At 41.2% G+C, this 22,532-nt stretch overlaps 1 protein-coding gene and 1 non-coding gene across 2 annotated transcripts; both read right to left on the reverse strand.

Annotated features, from left to right (window-relative positions):
• Positions 1 to 1,055: 1,055 nt before the first annotated feature.
• ADPRHL1 (ADP-ribosylhydrolase like 1) lies at positions 1,056 to 22,284 on the reverse strand. The gene is made up of 7 exons (XM_056861706.1): positions 21,797 to 22,284; positions 16,099 to 16,263; positions 12,743 to 12,868; positions 10,894 to 11,034; positions 6,396 to 6,523; positions 3,366 to 3,498; positions 1,056 to 1,255 (listed from the first exon to the last, which is right to left on the reverse strand). Exons 1-7 carry the CDS (start codon positions 22,008 to 22,010, stop codon positions 1,098 to 1,100), a joined length of 1,065 nt encoding a protein of 354 aa, XP_056717684.1. The 5' UTR covers positions 22,011 to 22,284; the 3' UTR covers positions 1,056 to 1,097.
• On the reverse strand, positions 9,886 to 9,959 carry TRNAG-GCC (transfer RNA glycine (anticodon GCC)). The gene has a single exon. It is a non-coding gene; the product is annotated as a tRNA-Gly (tRNA).
• Positions 22,285 to 22,532: the final 248 nt, after the last annotated feature.

Here is a 22,532-nt window from a genome sequence, read left to right on the forward strand (position 1 = left end):
TTATAGGGACCATACTTAAAGCAGCATTCTAAAATATTGAAGGCTGATCTGGATCTAAATTATACCTGAACAAAGGCAAGGAAACAAATGGTGCAGAGGGAAACGGATTCTTTAATAATTTTTGCAACCCCTATGCATTTAGCGTGCAGCTTCCTTAGGGGGGAATCTAATAAAATTTTAAAATTAACTTTGCACCCTAAGGGATTAAATGAGAACATTTCTTGGCAGGCATTTCTATAGATAAGAGCCAGTAGCAGTTGGAACAGCTCCCTTTTGCCTTAATGCTTGTGTGGGGACTGTTACTAAAAGAATCTGAAAGGTCAGTACTAATTAGTGTTAATTTAAACGTGATTTCTTTGTAAATTAACAATACATAGTATACATTGCTGTTTACTTAATTGTCTCAATATTAAGACGCAATGAGGTATTGCACTCTGTACATGCTCTGTGAATTGTCCCACATATAATTTTTCTAAATAATTTTAAAAATGTTTTTAATGATGTATCACATGTGATTATTATTTTGTTAATTTTTTCATTTTATTAGATTCCCCCCCCCCCCGATGAAGTTGCACACAAAACGTATAGGGGTTGCAAATATTATTAAAGAATTCATTTCCTTCTACACCATTTGTTTCCTTGCCTTCCTTTTGCCTTGGTGCAGCCCCCTTCTTTTCTTCTAAATTATACCTGCGCAACATTTTCTTGTTACCCTGCCTGCAACAATATTACTATAATTAAATTTAAGGACCTTGCTACACATTACATGGCAGCAAATCCTGTTTTGTAACCAAGGGCATATTTAATAGGGAGCTGCAGACAATTCTGGTATCCGATGAATGTACTTATACGATACTAGTGTTTCCATAGACTGGTAACTGGCTTGATATTACATTTGAAGGCGTTTGCTTTAAAAACTTATGTGCACACTCACACAAACGCTGTGTGTGAAGTGGCTCTTAGGTCTGAATCATTAAACCGGCATTTGATGTGAAATAGGGTTACAAATATGTTTAGGGGCTGGTTCTTACGAATTTGGCTACAAGGATGTGTGTTATAATACTTATAAAAAGAAGATAATATGGCAAAAAACATCTTTACTTTTCCTCGGTAGTCAGTTGGTAAATAGCCTCTCCCAAGTGTTCTAGCCTTTCCCTTTGTTCAAGATCCTGATACAAGCCTTTCGGGACCTTGTTGAGGCCATAAAGCAATCCATACAAACAGGCAGCAATAGTTCCGGTGGCTGCACTCTCACCTGTAAAATCAAGCACAAACACACACCCAGGTCCATTAGCGTGCCTTTCATCTGCTGGAGGGAGAACAGTATGTTCTCTGTTGACAAGCAAGAGGGAGGAATGTCTTCCGGCCTTTCTGCTTGTATCTGTGAAATGCTCTAACAAAACCTTCAGGACTGTCGTATTAACGTTATCATCAAAGTGGGATTTCTACCATCCGTCCTCGCCAGCACTGTGAATAAAGCCTGACCCACAATGTAAAAGAGGCCTCCCGGACCCACTGCATTAATTCTCTGGGCCTACCTAGGAATTACATGACAACAGGGAAAGAATTTTGAAGAATGACGGCTCGAGGACATTTTGCAGCTTTAAATAAATGAATCGTTGTACAACTCTTTCTTACACTTCATGTACAGCCTCTCAAAACTGCGCAAAGAGAAGAAGGTGTCATTCACCCTAATAATCAGCTATAGCGAGAAATGCGCCACTAGTGCTTTCTGCTGATGCATTACTCTGCTGCTAGACATCACTTGTATGATTTGGCTTGCAAAGAAGTCTGTGTAGCAGTGAAACCAGGTGAACAGGAGTTTTATGGCAATGCTTCTGAGTACCTATGGGGACATAAGGAATCTTTCAAAGAGCATTCTCTCTGCTGTCCATCAGGAAGTTCTATCACTGGGAACCCTGGAGATTTTTACATACATTTTAATATATTTTTTAATTTATATATTTCATTTACACCCCACCTTTCTCCCCAATGGGGACCCAAAGCAGCTTATATCGTCCTCCTTGCCTCCATCATTCTCACCACAACCCTGTGAAGCAGGTTAGGCTGAAAGCAAACTACCGGCTGGCCAGAGTGGGGATTCGAATCTTACCCTGCAATCCTGAAGGGGGGGAAGAATGCTCTTAGGAGCCAGTGTGACCCCTACGCCAGTGTCCATGCCACTCGTGCTGTGCAAAGTGGCACGGACACCGGCATAGGGCCACTTACGCCGGCCCCCTTGGACCGCAGCGGCAGCGCAGCCCTTGGACACTGGTGCAACCTTTCATTGGCATTCTCCTAGTGCAAGTCCCCATGCTGGTGGCCCGAGAGGCGTTCCCGGGCATTCGGGCGGTGGAGCTGCCATAAGGCAGCTTCCTACCCCAGTTTGCGCTGGGAGCACCCTTAATGCAACAGTGCTGCTGCGCAACCATTTTTTGGTGGAGCAGCATCGTTGTTTGGAATGGGGGCTTTCCCCCCATTTTAGGGCTTTTAAAAAATGTACATCCCTTTCCCTCCCCGTAGCAGCTGGGAAACCTTTGTGGAGGTGCCGCAGCCACACTGCAGCCGCGCCGTCCCTAGCCACTGTGGGTGCCCAGGATTGCACCATAAGTCTCCCAGATCCTAGTCCGACACTCTAACCACTGCACTGCACTGGCTCTCTAATAAATTTAAAACAAAATAATATTTAAAACACTATCTCTCGAATTGCATAGGCTAAAGACCATCAGCTAGGAGCACGAAGCCAAATTCATGCCACAGCGATACCTGCTGCCAATCCAGAGGCAAGAGACGCGTATGGATGGCTATGAAAACGAAACTCGCTGGCAGTGCCCTTTGCAGGTTGGGATGGGGCCTGCCTCACCTCATGATCATGTCCATCTTAAAGTGGCCCTCCTATAAAACAAGCTCCTGATCTTGGGGTGCTTGGAAGAGCCACAAAGTCTCCTGGGGTGCTGGGAAGAGCCACAAAGCCTCCTGGGATGCTGGGAAGAGCCACAAAGCCTCCTGGGGTGCTGGGAAGAGCCACAAAGGTGCCTGATCACAGACTGTATAAGCTTGGTGGTAAATTCATCAATAATCCAGTAGAAATAATCTAGTAGAAATCAGTGGGTGAAACTTTTCCTTCTGTGTCATATATATAATGCATAGCTTCATTAAGGTACACGTTTCAACAGCTGAATAGTTTAACACACATAATAACCACAATGAGATAAACAGCGCAATCCCATTCAGCATTATTGCAGCCTAAGCCCATGAGTTACCTAAGATAACCCAATTTATTTGAATCAGAAAGAAAAAAAATGCTGTAAAGGTTATAGGAACTAAATTTCTGTAGGTTATGAAATAATTACTTGGTTACTCACCACCGTGGAACATGGCACGGTTGCAAAGCTCGGTCCAATCACCGCCACATCCCAAGAGAGCATCATATGCAATCATGGGAGCATCGTGACCTCTCCTTCCACCACGGCCTTCAGAACTCCATCTCCTGTAAGTCTGAAGGGATAATTAACACACTTGGTTGGGTGCTCTGGATGGGAAACTATAATGTTGGAGAATTAGGCCTGAAGCTTGAGATAAGTGACAGGCATTTTTAACATATTTTACAATTCCGTTTAAAAATGAGGAGAAGGAGAAGGAGAAGGAGGAGGAGGAGGAGGAGAAGAAGAAGGAGAAGAAGAAGGAGAAGAAGAAGACGACGATGACTTGGTTTTTATATGTCAACTTTATCTTTTAAGTAGAATCAAACAGGTTTACAATCTCCATCCCACAACAGACACCTTGTGAGGTAGGTGGGGCTGAGAGAGCTTCAAGAGAACTGTGACTAACCCAAGGTCCACAGCTGGCTTTGTGTGTAGGAGTGGGGAGTTACAACATGAACTATTATGACCTATTTCTTGGGTATGCAGTCGGGCTTGGTTTTGCCCTAAATATTTTTTGATGCCTGAAATATTAAAGTGGGGAACGCCTGAAATATTAAAGTGGGAAACAAGGTGGATGCACTCTTGCTTGGCTTGGGAGCAGTTGCAGGAGAAAGAAGGTTGTCATTTCTAAATCATGTCATTGTGTTTTTGATGCCTTTAGTGGAGCCCCTGTTCGAATGACACTTCTATTTTGCCTTGAGCTGTTTCTCTGAGATTACGGTTATACTATTTGCAACATGCCTAACTGTTGTCAAGCCATTTGTCTGTCATTAATCACTTAGGTCTATACATGATATTACATGGTTGCTTCCTTGGAGAGGGAACTGTATGGTACTGTTTTTGTTGTTCTTGGCAACCTTATTTCATTAACTGGCTGCAGAACACTCCGTGAAGAGGAAGACAAGTGAAGAGAGGGTGATTATAATCCTGTAGACAGAAGCTTGGACTTGTAGCTGGTTTCCTCCCATCTGCTGTAGACTGAGTTCCCCCCTTTTCTTTTCTTTTGGGGGGGGGGGCAGAATATGATTGCCTTTATATATCACATTATGCCAAGCACACACACACATGTCTACTTCACCATGTTTAATTAAGATGGCAGCCACTGGCCAACATGTTTAATGCAATAGCTTTCACAGTACAAAAAGCAATTGTGGAAACTAGGAAAACTCCATACTGGGAAACATTTCCAAAACAAAGTTCATCTGAGAAAGCAAAAACAACTAAATAATATTTAAAATATGAATTTTTAGTTTGTTCATTAGAATGGACTGTACTTAACTCTATATCTTACTTAACTCTATATCTTGAATGTGTTTTTATGCTTCAGAGTTCTCAGTAATATTTTTGTAACACTTCGGTGTTGTTGTTGTTTTTTTAAAAAACCCACTGTATTTTTAGTGTGCTCTTTAGACAAAGATTAGCCCCCAGCTTGACTAAATCTCTATTACCAATTAACAAGTCTTTGCACGGTGAGGGGGGAGGGAGGATTAGTGGAAATCAGTACAACTTTGAGACCTTTAAAAAAAAGCATACAAAAAATGCTCTGGTTTATTACCAAGCCCCTGTTGGATACCCAAAAGGTTGGGTGAAACAAGATCTAAATAAAACAATGAATTATACTTATTATAATGTGCTTGTGCATATATTAAAAAGAAGCCTATTTGGTAAAAGATACAGGGCTGATAATTAAAAACCACATGCTGAACACATTTCAGCCCTCAGGCCTTCCTTGGTGATCTAATACAATATATTTTGCTGTTCAGAATTAAACTAGGGACAGGATTTTCTATATTAAGTCTTTTGTCAATTATAACTCCAGTGGCATAATATATGTAGTACAATGTTCATGCAATTTGATGTATGTAGGCATGTCTACAAGGTAGGGTTGACAGCTTCAGGTTGGGAAATACCTGGGGATTTTAGGGGTTTGGTGAGGAGAGGGACTTCAATGCTCTAGAGTCCAATTGCCAAAGCAGCCATTTTCTCTAGGGGAACTGATCTCTGTTGCCTGGAGATCAGTTGTAATAGCAGATCTCCAGTCACCCCCTGGAGCTTGGCAACCCTACTACAAGACCAGTTGAGAATTTGTGAGCACAAATTCCATTAGAACCAGGAAGATGACAGCACCATTAGTTCATAATTTCTCCACCTGCGCTCATACTGATAAAGATCTTTGCTTCTGGATTGTGGAACAAGTATCAGCTGTGTCTTCTCAACAAATACAGCAATGCACCCATAAAATACTGAGTTAAATACAGAAAACCAAAAATCAATGCAGACAAAGCCAATCAGTTTCCTCATTTAAACCCTTTGGAGCAAGAGTATCCAGAGTGTAGCTCTAAAACCTTTCCTGGGGGAAAATGAAGGAGGTGATTCAGGAGGTGATTCAGCATCATGCTATCACTGTGACATCACTTCTGACATGAACTAGAAGTACCATCATCATGTTGGTGTGCACTCTAGGTTTAACCATAGAGTTCTTGTTGAACTCTGGGGCATTGCACCAATGTGATGAGTGACCTAACTCTGACTCTGATTGGGTAGGTCTTCCCCTAGCCAAGACTGCTCCTACAAGGATGGTATCTTATCTCCTCCTGACCATGGGGCTCTGACCCGGCTTCTACTTGGGATCTGAACCCCAGCAAACCATGATAAATGCAGAATAAAGTCGAAGCCGCCTGTCCTGATACACTATTTCAGACAGACCATTTGTTAAGGCCTGCCTTTACACCGTTTGACCCAAAGGCCAATAGCATCCAGTCCACTGTAACTGCTAGCAATTTATGTTAGTGGGCCATAATTATTTCTCTTTAAAAGTGATATAAGCAAGGTAGATTTAAAACCTAAAAGCTAATTAAGTCAAAATGAGGCTGAATACTTTTACAAGATAATTTGCACTACTTTCAAACAGATACCTAATGGTACACATTTTTACAAATACATTTCAGATGTTTTACTAAAAAAGTTTACCTTTTCTCTTTCCTCTGCATCATAATTTTCAGGAAACAGAGGTTTATTCTGATTTTCTTCAGTGATTTCTCTCTCCTCCAAATAAAACTGCCATTTTGCTTCAAAGTAAAACCAGTGTTCCTGATATTCTGAATACAAAATACACTTGTTATGGCATGTTTTCTTGAAATGCTTCCATAGGTGCATTTGAATAACCTTTGATTTACAATGTGGTATACAGAATACTTAACATTACACATGATATCAAGGTAAGATTTAAGAATAAAATATAGCTATTTCTTGGCATAATTAAAATTAATAGCAGAAAATAAGTAAAAAAGAAAGCAAAACAACATATGACAAAGTTTTAGTCCTGATAAAGCTACTGGAGTACATGTTCCTTTTTTCTCTAGATCTGAAGATCTTTTCCACATTAAGTTTTTGAACAATTACAATGCTACATAAAGTTCCTGTAGTTTCTAAAATATTTAACACCAAAAGCATTCTGAGAATTTCAAAATTATGTACAAAATTATCAGAATTCTAAAATAAGATACATTTGCATAGGCAGCAAGTAGTATTCACTAGGAATGTTCAAGAATATTCAAGTTCAGAATATTTTCAGATTTAGATATCAGAAGGGTTTCTATACCAATATTCTGGATTATTCAACTCTCCAATATCATTTCAGAATTCAGATTTGGATTTTTTTTTCAGAATTCCAAAATGTTGGAGGTCCATTATTGCCTATTGTGAGGGGGAGGCTCTTTCCAGGGGTATGGAGCAGCTGTTTAAAGCAAATGACATTAACATTGCAGAGAACTTTCTGTCCTTTCTGTCCATTAAAGACCCCAAGTTTCAAGTAAATTGGATAAAGAATTCCAAGTCCCCTACTTGTGTCCATTGTTTCCTGTGGGCAGAAAATTCTATGCTTTCTCCAGGGCAAAGAAACCAATAGCCAAACACACAAGAGCAACCACTGGTCAAAAGCCTCCAAATGCAAACATAATTAACAAGCCCCATAGAACCAGCGTCAAATCAGATAATTCCAGAAGAACCATGAGCCAGCCCACACTAGCCAATGTCAAACCAGAGAATCCAAGACAAATCAACTTAAGCAAGGGACAGTGTTACAAGCCCAACAGATCCAATGTCAAACCACAGAAGCCAAGCAGAACATAGGGCCAATGTGGCAAATCCAGTGGAACCAGTATCAAACTACAGAATCCAAACCAAACCAACTTAAGCACGCAACTGCAAGCCCAACCAAACCTGTAAAATTGAAGAAAAACAGGCCAGCCCTGAATATTCCTAAATATTTCCATAATTTTTTGGGACCTGATCATTCCAAAACAATCCAGATATCTCTGTAGGTACATTAATATAATAGAAAAATACCAAGATGGTATTTATCGGATAAATATTCAAACGGTAAATATCCATATGCACATCCCTAATATTCATTATTAGGAATATTTCTCGTGTATGATATACTTTGACAGGAGCAAGGCTGTCAAAGATAGGACATTTTGGAGGACTTTCATTCATAGGGTCGCCATGAGTCGGAAGTGACTTGACGGCACTTAACACACACACACATGATATACTTACAGGCAACTCATGTATGATATACTTACAGGCAATCTTATGCAGTGTTACTACAGTCTAAACCCATTGTATTAATGGGTTTATATGGGAATAACTCTGCATAGGATTGCACTGCTAGTGTGTGATAGATGCTATACAGGTAATTCTGAAAGATACATAATCTGAAACCGATGATGCTATACATATTATTTTTACTACATGAAGTAAATCTGTGCACACTGTCACTTGCAAAGTATTTATTTCATCAGAAGTTAAAGGATTAGGACACATTAGGAACCACAAAAATGGTTTTCTAACCACTGCACTTATTTGTACCATACTTTGTATGTCTGTACATATTCTTCCTGTTTTGGAAAAAGTTATCTGAGAAGTAGAAATGTATGCTCTTTACCTACATCCCTTTTGATACTTATCATCTCTCTATGCTTCTTACGTGCATAAACGTTTTGATGATGGCAACAAAAACTGAAGGCTTTTATCTTCTGCATGTTACATTTTCTCAAGTTATAATCACCCTATTCTCAAGCTGCAGAAGAGAGTACAAGGATATAGCAAGTATATTTTGGCACCCTAGGCAGAATACTATAGTTGCCTTAAGAAGGATGTAGACAAACTAGAATGTGTCCAGAGGAGGGCAACAAAGATGGTGAGAGGTCTGGAGACCAAGTCCTATAAGGAATGGTTGAAGGAGCTGGGTATGTTTCGCTTGGAGTGAAGACGACTGAGAGGTGATATGATAAGGGTCTTCAAGTACTTGAAGGGCTGTCATATACAGGATGGAGCCAAATTGTTTTCTGTTGTCCCAGAAGGTCAGACAAGAATCAATTAGTTGAAATTAAATCAAAATGGTTTTTGGCTAAACATTAGGGAGAACTTTCTAACAGTTAGAGCGGTTCCTCAGTGGAACAGACTTCCTCAGGAGGTGGTGCCTCCCCTTCCCTGGAGGTTTTTAAGCAGAGGCTAGTTGGCCATCGGTCAGCATTGCTGATTCTATGACCTTAGGCAGATCATGAAAGGGAGGGCAGGAAGGTTTGCATCAGTTTGGCCCTCGTGCATGCCCAGGGAAATACTGTTCACCACTTTGGGGTCAGTAAGCAATTTCCTCTAGGTCAGATTTGCCAGGGATCCTGGAGGTTTTTTTTGGGGGGGTGGATATTCTGGGTATGGAGTAGGGGTTACTGCGGGTGTGTTTGGAGGCGGTAGTTGTGAATTTCCTGCATTGTGCAGGGGGTTGGACTAGATGACCCAAGTAGTCCCTTCCAGCTCTATGATTCTATGGTTTTGCCTCTTCCAGTATAGCCTGGAAAACATTGGTGTGCTGGACACTCATCATCTACCTACAGAGTCCTTTGTTCAGTTGGGATCTTCCCCAAGTCTTTTCCCTGTCATTCCCACTTCTAAAGCAGGCAGCTGCCCCCAAGCCCACCCCAACTGCCTTGCACCTGATACATATTTACTGAACACTCAGGTCTTATTAGAGTTCTCAGCTCCATGTTGGGAAATTCCTGGAGCTTTGGGGGCTGAAACTGAGGAGGGCAGAGTTTGAGGAAGGGTTCAACAGAGTTTACAGAGTTCAGCAGGGATGTGATGCCATGCAGACCACCCTCCAAAGCATCCATTTTCTCCAGGAGAACTGATCTCTGTAGTCTGGAGATTAGTTGCAATTTCAGGAGAACATCAGCCTCCGCCTGAAGCTTGGCAACCCTACGTCTTGTAAATAGCCTTGGGCCAATTTTCCTTGTAATCTACCTTCTTCTGAATACACAGGAACACATGAAGCTGCTTTATACTGAATCAGACCCTTGGTCCATCAAAGTCAATATTGTCTACTCAGACCGGCAGCAGCTCTCCAGGGTCTCAGGCAGAGGTCTTTCACATCACCTATTTGCCTAGTCTCTTTAACTGGAGATGCCAGGGATTGAACCTGGGACCTTCTGCATGGCAAGCAGATGCTCTACCACTGAGCTACAGCCCTCCCCAATACAGCTTCCTTTATTGCAACAGGACCACTGTGCTACTGTATATACAGCTTCTGGGCAGAAGGAGCAAAGGTGCCAAGAAAGCGCCGGGAAAGGATTGCTGATGGATGCTGTGAACACCCTACCCTACCCCCAGCAAAGCGCAGGCACAGATATTAATTTATTTAAGGTGTCTAGTGCTGAGAATAAGCAGGGTGAGAATAAGCTTTGCAGAAAAGATACTTACTGGAAAAACAGGAACGTTAAATTGTTTTGTTTTTAAAGAAACACAAAGTATTATACACACACACAGCCCTTGAGAAGAAGGACCCAATCCTTTTGCAAGCAGAGTTTTTCTTCTTCAAAATAGCCTCTGGCGCCACAATGTTGGTATGACCAGCGCATGCTTCAGGAGGCTCACATATTTTACTTAGCGGTGGTATTGCGTTCTTGGAGTGACAGCAGCTTCCTTCTGTCAAAGGCAGACCTATACGCATTAATCCTGCACCTGGTCTAATCTAAAATAAAAGGTTTACTTAAAAGTCGTAGAACTTCTGTGAAGGAACACTGTGCCTGAAGGTTCTTGCTAGTTCCACCAGATCTCTGCTCCAATAAGAGTTTGCTTTTTCAATTAAATGTGTGCGCAATGTTATAGCTTCCTGGTCATGGAATAACACCAAGGGCAGCCCATTCCTGAAGGGGGGATGGAACTGCAAAGGAACCAGTGTGGCCCCCACATAGCAATTTGCTCTGGAGGCAGTGCAACTGTGCCACCTTCCAGCTGCCCCCGAACCACCACCTACTCAGACATGGGCTCTCAGCCCCAGATTAAAGAGGAGGCAACCTCTGAAGCCACAGGAGGGGGAAATTAAGCAACCAAGTCAAATTATTGAGCAGAAAACTCGAATCTCCTTGCAGCTGAATTTTGAAAATTGTATATCTAATGATAGTACCTGCCATATGCCGAATAGTCTTTTTGCAGAATTCTTCAGCCATTGGGACAACCTTCATCATTTCTCTTCCCCACTGGGCAAGTGGTTTGCCTTGCAATGCATAGGAGACAAACAGCGCTGTGCACAGCGATCCTAAAAAACCTTAAAATTAGCATATAAAAGTAACTATTAGGGGGGACTGCATCCCATTAAGTAGCACAAAGAGAAAGAAAACTAGTTCCCTGAATACAAAAGAAAGCAAGTTAATTCAAGTTTATTCGTTTAATGCATGCATGCCCCGCCTTTCTCCCCAGTGCACCATGCTCCTCTCCTCCATTTTATCCTCTAACAAGGTGGATTAGGCTGGGAGAGCAGGACTGGCCCAAGGTCACCCTGAGAGCATCCATGGCATGTGTGGGGATTTGAACCCTGTTCTCCTAGATACTAGTCCGACACTCTTAACCACTATACCACACTGAGCTCTCACTGGTTTAAAGATCTCCAATGTGCACATTTGAAGCTGCATTCTCTTTCAGGAATATGTTTGCACCAATAGAATAAACAACATTAAAACAACAGATTGGGAACATTGCACTAACATGCTGCTCTTGGTATGCTCATAACAGCAGCGTGGTGGACATACTGGGGAGTCTGCAATGGCAGGGGAGAATCGGTGGGAATGCACCCACACACACATGCACACATTTCTACTGATGTCAGCAGAAAAGCCTGTGTTTCAACCCAGCAACTATAAAATACACTAGCAATAATAAATCATTATCAAGTTGAATCCAAAAATATGCTTTCATCCACAGAAGGAATCTTTTGTTCATGGCATCTTTTAATCCAACCCCTTGGATTGGATCCAAGCCTATAGCTTTGTCTTTCAATATGGAAAACTTTTTAAAGCAGATTTGTTTATAAAACAAGTTACTATTCTCGAACAAATTATTTTGCAGATCTATACAAAATAATGGCCAAGTAGCAATTATAATTAACCACTTAGAAAGTGATTTTCTCTCTTCAATATTATATTGGTGTATTTGAGATTAGGGTGAGAAATACTTTCATGGGTGTCCCTTAAGAAGTTTTTTTTACTTTAACACCAGACTGAAATAATTCTTGTTTTAATAATAAAAACTTAAAATGTTATGCCACTGAAATCATTCCACCAAAACAACAGCAACCAAAAACACTTAAAGACCTCTTTGCTTACAATATTTTCTTGGCTTGGTAATCATAGAAGGAAGAAGAAGAAGAGAAGAAGAGCTGGTTTTTATATGCCAGACTTTCTCTGCCACTTAAGGAAGACTCAAACCGGTTTGCAATCACCTTCCCTTCCCCTCCCCACAACAGATACCCTGTGAGGTAGGTGGGGCTGAGAGAGAGTGACTGGCCCAGATCACCCAGCTGGCTTCGTGGGTAGGAGTGGGGAAACAAATCCAGTTCACCAGATTAGCGTCCGCCGCTCATGTGGAGGAGTGGGGAATCAAACCTGGTTCTCCAGGTCAGACTCTACCGCTCCAAACCACTGCTCTTAACCACTACACCACACTGGCTCTCAATTAGATTGTTCTGGCCTTTGCTCCACCTCTTTATGGCCCCATTAGCGCCATCATTCATGCTCCACATCTGACATCTGAGAAAACAGTGCAAAAACTGAATCTGGCACACTGCAGAATCTACATACGAAGGCCTTCCAAAAAGTTGTCAGGTTCAGTTCCAGGTGTACTTGTGCTGGGTAAAAGTAGCCTGCTAAAAATCTCATATACGCGTACAAGGGATTTACCCTTACCAAAAACTGTGCTTGCTGAATACAAAACTGAATCTAGCATAATTAGATTGGTTTATTTCCCAGGACATTCTTTACCTGTAGGGTGATTGTGAGTCATCCGCCCAACTTCAATGCTCACTTCGATGAGAGTTTCCAGCCTCTCAGGCTTCCAGTATCTCATCCCTAAGCACATCGCTTTTGTAGCAGCACCAAACCCTGAACCTACAAGAACAAGTGTTACTATAGACCTTTTAAAAAAGGGAAAATAGGACAGGTTATACATAGAAATGTGAAATACGTTTGATGTTGAAGTGAACACTTAAATAGAATGAAAGGGAGTCTTTTAAGAATCCATGTTCTGAAAACAAGCAGGCTATAACATATTTACCAAAAACGCAGACTAGATTATTTTTTTTCCTGGGATGCTGTTAAAGAAAAACAAGAGCTGTCATACATTTGCATAGAAGTATGTACAGTAATTTATAATGTTTCATTAAGAAAAAAGCCGTGCTGGATCAGACCAAGGCCCATCAAGTCCAGCAGTCTGTTCACACAGTGGCCAACCAGGTGCCTCTGGGAAGCCCCCAAACAAGACGACTGCAGCAGCACCATCCTGCCTGTGTTCCACAGCACCTAAGACATAAGAACATAAGAAAAGCCCTGCTGGATCAGACCAAGGCTCATCAAGTATATGTTATAACATGTTTTCAGCAGATTGTCTTACATTCACAGCTGTCTTTCTTTTGGCTAGATAATAAGAGTAATAGTAATATTTTATTTATTTATTTACATTATTTAACCCATTTGCAGGCTGGCACTCGCAGAAAGTCCTGCTCAGATGAGCGAAGCTGTTGTGGCGGAGCATAGGGGGAGAGGCCCTCCCACAGATAAGAGGGATCAAGGCTATGAAAAGCTTTGTATGTGATAGCCAATACCTCAAATATAGATTATAAAAACATACACAGTGTGATGCAGCAAAAGAAAGGAACTCCCCACTGATGCCCCACACTTCACTTTATGGATCTTAGAAGAGTTGCTTTTATATGCCAACTTTCTCTACCACTTAAGGAAGAATCAAACTGGCTTACAATCACCCCTTCCCCTCCCCACAACAGACACTGAGGTAGGTGGGTGGGGCTGAGAGACTCTAAGAGCTGTGACTAGCCCAAGGTCACCCAGTTGGCTTCATGTGGAGGAGTGGGGAAACAAATCCAGTTCACCAGATTGGAGTCTGCCGCTCATGCGGAGGAGTGGGGAATCAAACCAGGTTCTCTAGATAGGAGTCCACCACTCCAAATCACCACTCTTAACCACTACACCATGCTGGCTCTCTTATACCCATATACAAACATATGTGTGAATCCAGATGCCTCCCGATAACATCTCTGACTCCTTCTGAGATTTAACCCACCACGTAGGGTTGTCACCTCTGGCTTTGGACATTCCTGGAGAATCAGAGGTGGGCCTAGGAAGGCAGAGTTTAGGGAAGTGAGGGAGCTCAGCCAAGATAGGATGCTACGGAGTCCACTTTCCAAAACTGCCATTTCTTCCAGTGGGAAATGATAACTGAAAATCAGTCATAACTCTGAGAGAATTCCAGGCCCCACTTGTGAGGTTGGGCAACCCCATCCTCACACCATTCCACAGGGTCACCCAACCCTAGGAGTGGATTAGGGATTCCCCAAGAGATTGGAGTATGATAACTTGTTGCGCAACTGGAATTCGAATATTGCTTCTTTGGATCCAAGCCATGTAAAATAAAATATAATAAAAATAAACAAAATAAATCAGCTTGTGTTTCATAGATTACAGCAAAGCGTTTGACTGTGTGGAGCATGAAAAGCTACGGCTGGTTTTAAAGGAAATGAGTGTGTCACAGCATCTGATTGTTTTGATGTGCGCAACCTGTACTCTGGACCAGAGGCTACTGTTAGGACAGAATATGGAGAAACAGAATGGTTTCCGATTGGCAAAGGGTTAGACAAGGATGTATTTTATCTCCCTATCTCTTCAATCTGCATGTAGAACATATCCTAAAGAAAACAGGATTAGATTTAGAAAATTAGAGTGAAAATGGGGGGTGGGGGAGAACATTAACAATTTGAGCTATGCTGATGACATACTACATTACTGGCAGAAAACAGTGAAAACTTGAAAAAACTACTGCTGAAAGTTAAAGGAGAAAATGCCAAAGCAGGATTACAGCTGAACATCAAGAAGACAAATGTAATGACTACTGGAGAATTACTCAATTTTAAGGTGGACAACGAGGAAATTAAAATTGTTCAAGACTTTCTATTCCTTGGCTGCATCATCAAGTAAAAGGGAGACTACAACCAAGAAATCAGAAGGAGATTGAGACTGGGAACAGTCATGAAGGAGCTAGAAAATATTCTTAAGTGTAAGGATGTGTCACTGGCAACTAATATAAAGTAATTCATGCCATAGTACTCCCCTATTACTATGTATGGGTGTGAAAGCTGGACAATGAAGACAGCTGACAGGAAGATAGTAGATCCCTTTGAAATGTGGTGTTGGAAAAATGTTACAGATACCATGGACCGGAAAGAAAGAAAGAAAGAAAGAAAGAAAGAAAGAAAGAAAGAAAGAAAGAAAGAAAGAAAGAAAGAAAGAAAGAAAGAAAGAAAGAAAGAAAGAAAGAAAGAAAGAAAGAAAGAAAGAAAGAAAGAAAGAAAAGTGGGTTCTACATCAAATCAAGCCTGAACTGTCCCTAGAAACTAAAAATGACTAAACTGAGGCTGTCGTACTTTGGTCTCATTATGAGAAGACAAGTCACTGGAAAAGACTATAATGCTAGGAAAAGTTGAAGACATTCCTTGGGCATAATCATTTATTTTTAGGAGTGAAAAAATACCCTTCATCATCATGATGAAAAATATTTTTTAAAATTTAAAGTATAACTATGTACCTGATGGATTAGCATATTGTCAAAAGGCAGGTGTTACAAATAGAAAATATAACAGAGTATAACAAATTATGACTTACCTCTGCAACCTTTATGCTACTTCTGGACTATGTGAAAGTTTAAAGGACTGTGTGATAAATACAATGACTTTAAGCATCGACATTCTAATTGTTAACATCTTGACATTGGTTAGAAATGAGATACTGTGTGGATTCCCACCCTAGGGTGGAGAAAATTCTTCCAGCCTAAGGAAGTTAGGCTGGAGGAAGGCATCATAAATTGCTTAACAGAGTGGTAAGGTAGACTAGCAGCAAGGTGGAAAACGTACAGTTCTAATGGAAGTGGAACTGATGTTGATAATATGATGGAAACTGTTCACCAGTTGTTAGAATAGATGGATGTGAATAGACAGGCTTCTATTAAGATGTCAGTGGTTCTTTATAAATGAAATGATTTTGAATTACTTTAACAAACAATAGTGAAGGATAGTTTCAACTTTAAAAAAAAGCAAAAAGGCATTCCCTACCTTTCTCATTAAATGGTGTGTGCCAAGCTAGGAGGTAGTTGTCTGGCTTCAGTTGTGAGCAGCCCTCAATAGTAGCAGGATCTGACCATCTTCCAGAAAGTTTGTCAACAACATCAAAATAACGTTTTACGAGTTCTCGATACAGATCTTCTAAACACCAGTAATCTGTTGAGAAAATATCAATATTTTAACTCTCAAAATCATCAGATCTGTGGATACTTAAATCTGGAGTCATGGACATCCAAGACAGATCTTTTCACAAATCTGAACAATGCCCCAAGTTTGCAGAAAAATCTAAAATCTAAAAAATAAAATAAAATTTAAAAATTGTGAGTTTAAAACCCACCAAAATAATAGAATCAGCACCTGTAGCTTTAAGAAACAAATGCCCTCAGTAGTCATTGCTAGACAACTGCAACAGTATTGCCAGCCTTCCAACTTTGACTTCTGTCAGTAAAAGGCACAGGGAGGGGAGGGGCCTTTCCAGGGCTGTTTTGGCCTTTAAGAGAAGACTCATCAGGGCCAGGAATGTGAGCAACCACCGGCCGACTTGATGCCACATGACTTGCAGGACTCAACTGGTCATGGCTTCTTGCTACTGTTCAACAGCAGTGTGATGAACAAAGAATTAATCTTTGAGAGAAACTCAGATAAAAAACTAGCAGGGAGTGGGCAGAGCTAACGAGCTCATTCCCTCTTTTCTGAAAAAGGGAGGGAGTCTGTTTTTGGTAACTTGCGTGTTCCCTAGCTGTTTTTGACTCTGGGAACCTGAGGGTTCAGATTTGCTGAAACTCCTGTGGAGTGATAGGCAGAGATTGGGAGGAAAGGGACCCTTTTTCAGGTCACTGAAAGGGAACAGGCTCTGGGAAGGAGATATTCCAGATTCAGGGTTTTGTTAAGGGATTACTGCCACAAAAGTGGGGTAGATCTATAGAGAGAATTTGGAAGAGAGAATGTGAAAGAGAGATTTGAGGAACAATCTCCGTTCTTCTTTGTTTTCTGGGGGAGAGAGATTGTATAATCTCCATCCTTCCCTGTTAGCTAGGCAGCAGAGTCTGAATAGGAAGACCTATGGGAAGTTCTGTGAACTGAATTTGGGAACTTAATTTAAGAATTGTAATTCTGTACTAACTAAGCCTTCTTTGTAGTAAAACTTATAAACTAGCTCTGGTTCTATGCCTTCCCTACATACTATTTTCCCTCCAAGTCCATCCCTTGTACAGTGTTTAATGAATGGCCAGTCACACACACTCAGTCCCACCTAGCTCACAGGATTGTTTTGAAGATAAGATAGAGGAGAGGATATAAGCTGCCTTGGATCCCAATGTGGAGAAAATGAAGTATAAATAAAGTAAATAATAAATGTAGCCATGGGTACAGATAAAAGACAGGTTGGTTGGTAAATGAGAATGAGAGAAGGAAGCAGGGAAAGGTGAGGATATGGGGGTTGCCTGGGGGAGGGAAAGAAGAAATAGTGTGGAGAAGGGGATACAGGGGGAAATGGGGTGCCCTCCGCATGTTCTTTCTGGTTCCCCACCACACAACTGGGCCTGGCCTGGGAGCCAGCACTGCCCAGCCAAACCTGACTTTTCCCAGGGAGAGGCTGCCAGGGTACGGGAAGGAGGGAAAGCTGGAGATAGAGGCCAGATAAAGGTAAGAGGAAATAGTGGGGGAAGGAAAATTAGATGCCCTCCGCAAGCCCTTGAGGGTCAGACACTTGTAACTATATAATCAAAGAAAGGCAGCAGGGAATGTGAACAAGTTGGTAAGAAGTCACCCACGTAACTGTCCCATTTGTCAATATCATTTCACATAGATTTTTTACCCTTTAATACCCTTGAAAATTATAACAGCATACTTTTTAAAACTTTGCTTTAATTTTAATTAATATAAAGTACAGATATTAATCTGCAGTCCTTTGCACCTTACTTGGAATTAAGCACAATGGAATTTAATTCTGGATAAACATGTCTAGGAGGGTAGTGATTGTGAGGGTAGTGATTGTGAGAACAATCAGCATATAGTTAAATGCACATTATGTGTTATATATACAAGTTAAAAACATATAGTTAAAAGCCATAAACCTAATCTAACAATACAATATAAGGTGGTATCTTGACTAAACCTCTACATGATAATGGTGGATGAATAGATGGTAACAGGTAGGCTACCAGGCAAGTAGCAGTCTCAGCTGCTCCAGGAGGAAGGAGACCAGGACCAGAGGAAAGGAAAAAGGAAGGGGAGGGGAGGGAAAGGGAAGCGGGGAGGCCAGCCAGCATGTAAAACCATGGCTGTTACTGCACTTGTATTCCCAGCAATGTATTAAGAGTTTGAAAATGTTATAAAAAATACTGTTCGCACTTTCTATGTATTCCCACTGATGTATTAAGAGTGTGAAAACGTTATAAAAAATACTGTTCGCACTTTGTTTGGCCCCTTTAGCTGTGAAGACGTCTTCCAACCATTTATAAGCCGTGGTATCCAAAAACCCTTTTAAAGCGATGTTTTTTATAACATTTTCAAACTCTTAATACATCGCTGGGAATACAAAGTGCGGTAACCCCCCATCACTGTTCTCCACCATAGGCCTGGAGGAATATCTCCGCATTACAGACCCTGTGGAACTGAGCCAAGTCCCTCAGGGTATGGGTCTCACTAGACCACTGATTCCCAACCTTTTTTTGACCAGGGACGACTAGGACTTTTTTGTTCGGCGCAGGGACCCCAAGGTTCAAAATAAAAATTCTGAGAATTTGAAAATAAACTTTAATCATAACTGATAGTTAAACACTAAACTTAGAATAATATTTGAATATATATTTTTATAATAGAGAACTTTTAATTGAAAATATTAATTTATTATGGGTTTATAACTTTGTTTTGCGGACCTTAATTTCGTTCTTGCGGACCCCTGGGGGTCCACGGCCCCCCGGTTGGGAACCAGTGCACTAGACGGAGAGTTCCACCTGGTCGAGGACAGCCGGATAAATTTAGTGCCAGGGATTACCAGAAAGTTGTTGTCAGACAAGCGTAACGCACAGTAAGAAATCAGCAGCTACTGTGCTTTCTGCAAATCAGTCATTCAGCCAGCAATGTGCTTGGTGTAAAATATTTTAGAGGAAAGACAGGCCTACTGGTGCAACCCTCTTCGATAGCAAGATGGCTGCAAAGTTACACTAATTTGTAAATGTCCCTGTCTGTTACATATTTGTTGAGGCACCTTCTCCACCCTCTGACCTTCTCAAACTCTGAGCCAGAGGGCAAGGGCTAGAACCAGATCCAAAGATACCTGGATATTATCATAATTTATTTTTCAGTTCAGATTAGTTATAACAACATTAATGAAAGGGGCCGTGGTGGAATGGCCCCGCTGATACATGAACACAAATCCATTCAACCCTACAAGGCGTCTAGGTGCAACCTTCGTGAGTCTATGCCCAGTGATGGTGCGCTCTCCCAGCTCACCCGATCCTCAGAGGGGTTTTCTCTCTCATGTCTTCTTTGGTACAGTGCCACCAACTTCTCCTTTTAGGAATTACCCGCTGAAAGGACCAGTACTTCTAGTTTCCCTTTCTGCTTTGCCATTCTAAGGCTGTTACCGCACTAGGTATTCCCAGCGATGTATCAAGAGTTTGGAAACGTTATAAAAAATCCTGTTAGCACTTTCGATGTATTCCCACCGATGTATTAAGAGTTTGAAACTGTTATAAAAAAAATACTGTTCGCACTTTGTTTGGCCCCTTTAGCCGTGAAGACGTCTTCCAACCATTTTTTAGCCGTGGCATCCAAAAACCCTTTTAAAGCGATGATGTTTTATAACATTTTCAAAATCTTAATACATCGCTGGGAATACATAATGCGGTAACCCCCTAAGGCTCTGCCTGCGTCAGCCACTATCCCGCCACTGGTTGCCATGGAGACAGCTTTACTGCACTTATGCACTCCCGGGGAAATAGCCGTGCAGCGCTTGACCACCTCCTTCCCCTCCTGCACCCGTTTAACAAAGCACTCTTACTATCCCTCCCCCAAACGAGTATTTCCCCAAGATATGCTCAAAGTCAATGCACTTTTAAAATTAATATTTCATTGAGTTTTACACTGGTTTGTGCCCACTTTGGGTTTTCCACTGGTGGAAGAAAAAGTAGGCAATTTTGCCAGTTCCCTCCCTGCTTTGTAGACCTCCACATCACACATCCTGTTCCTAACGGTCGCCCTGTGAGAGTCATGGTTTTAATTGACAATTCAGTATAGGCAGTGTGATGTGAAGTTTAAAGTGTGGTCTCTACCCAAGCCTGCTTGTGACAGACTGACCCCGGGTCAGGAACATTTTCTTCACAATGTTGTTTTTTTTTAATAGAAAATTATATGGGATAATGCAAGTAATCATCTTTGTTATCTCTCTCTCTCACACACACACACAGAGGCACAAGCAGAGAAAACATGGCCACACAGAGGTATTAAGCTACTATAATAATGCAAATGTGAGTGATAAAATCCTCACAGTCATTCAAGAGCTAAGTGTATTTTTAAATAGCAGCTGCCCTGCTATATACAATAGGCAGAGGCATAATAATCTGCTATTCTATGGCTGGCATAACTAAAAATGGTTACAAACCCTCTTGATAAGACTTGTAGATAACATTTATGCTCCTACAGAGGTCAAGAGTAGGAAACATGTGATGTGCATTTACTCACAGACTATATTCAGAAGTATGTTAGTTATCCTTTCCCTTGATAGGCTGACTTCTTGCCATTATCTTTAGGGTATTAGCTCCTCCTCACATCATTGGCTAACCAGTAGCTAGACATGAAATATCCAAGAGTCTCTTCAACAGACCTCTGGCAGCTAAATTTAGTACCTCTCAGCAGCAGCCAGATAAGAGCTGAACACAAGTGAAAATCGTATTGACATTTTTGATTTTAGAAAAGAACATCAGGAGCAAAAGAGAAATGCAATACATTATTTGACATATGCATTTGTCCTTATCAAAAGATACTGATGTTTTGTTCTGCAACAACATCTTACGTTTGTCAAATAATGCACAGAAATTGCATGGTAAAGTACAATTAGGTGAATATGATTACTTTCAGATCCATTTTTACTCAGATGGGAAGCTAATTTCATACAAGACAGACACTAGTAACTATTTGCTATAGGATAATAGTAAACATTTTCATTTCCTCATCAATTTTTCATTAAAGGCAATATCACACAAATGTATCCCATATAAGAGAATGTATATTATACGTTTAGGGAACTGAAAAAGTGCATAAATCTAGCTACATTATTCACAGCGAATGGCAATATACATAAAAACAGAAGAAATCCTGATGTTCACATTTTTCCACATAAAATTATCTCTGCAATGCTTACATCAATCCTATAAAGTAGACCAGCATTATCTTCCCCATATTAAAAGTCAGGGAGCTAGTTGTGGCTTATATAATGCCACAGTTTACATTTATGGACTGTCTGAAACAGGGGCTTCCTGCCTCACAGTGTAAGCATTTAGCCACCACACAAATTTTACTAATCTAAAGGGGAAAAGATATATGCAAAGACATCCTATAGAGCACTAATGTTCAATCAACATTATTGCACAAGCTCTGCTCAGCTAGCAGGGCATTGCGGTTATAGCAGTTCTCCAGTCTCTCTCCTCCATCCCAACATGCATCCAGACTATCTAGTTTTTCCTACCTGTAACGAGAGCCTCAGCTGTAGCCATGTGCATAATAGTATTGTCGCTCACAGGCCATTTGTCAGAGGACAGCACTAGGTTCTCGAGCCCTCCAATTTCCTTCAGTTCCTCTTTGATCTTGGCACCTAAAGCATTGTTTTCCCGGGTGAAGTTCCGATATCCCAGAGCATCCCCAACCCCTGCCAGCAACAGAGCGGCCTTAAATTTCTCCATCGCAAGATGACTTTGATGTCGTTTCAATGTTCTTTGGTCTCAAAAACCGCCACTTGGTGTTTCTTTGTGCTGTTGCTTCCAAGCACCCGTCAAGCTACACTTTATACTGGAGCCATTGTGTCAGGGCAGAGAGCTGTCTGTACGAGGCGGGCCTTTCCTTTTCTGGCTTTGGAGATGCCGGCTCTTGTCTGCCATCCAATGAAGGGATGAAAATTCTTAGTGCAAGTATTTTCTAACTTATTTTTAAGTTGCAAGTGCATGAAGTGCGCAACGCACAAGTACATAGCAAAAAATCAAAAGACCTCCTATAATCCAGGACAAAGCAAGCCAAGAAATATTTTGGCTATCCAGTTTAAGTAACTCTATACCTAAAAAAACACATGCTGTAATCAGGAGGTTTATTTTTAAAGCTGTGCAAATGAGCATGTTTTTGTTTGATTTTGGGGCTATTGTAACTCTGTGCGGGTGAGTGTGGGTACAAATAGACCAGAGATTAGAGAGAAACTGATTTCTTTTGGGGAA

The sequence above is a fragment of the Euleptes europaea genome, chromosome 16, assembly GCF_029931775.1.
Source record: "Euleptes europaea isolate rEulEur1 chromosome 16, rEulEur1.hap1, whole genome shotgun sequence".
In the NCBI taxonomy this organism is placed as follows: domain Eukaryota; kingdom Metazoa; phylum Chordata; class Lepidosauria; order Squamata; family Sphaerodactylidae; genus Euleptes; species Euleptes europaea.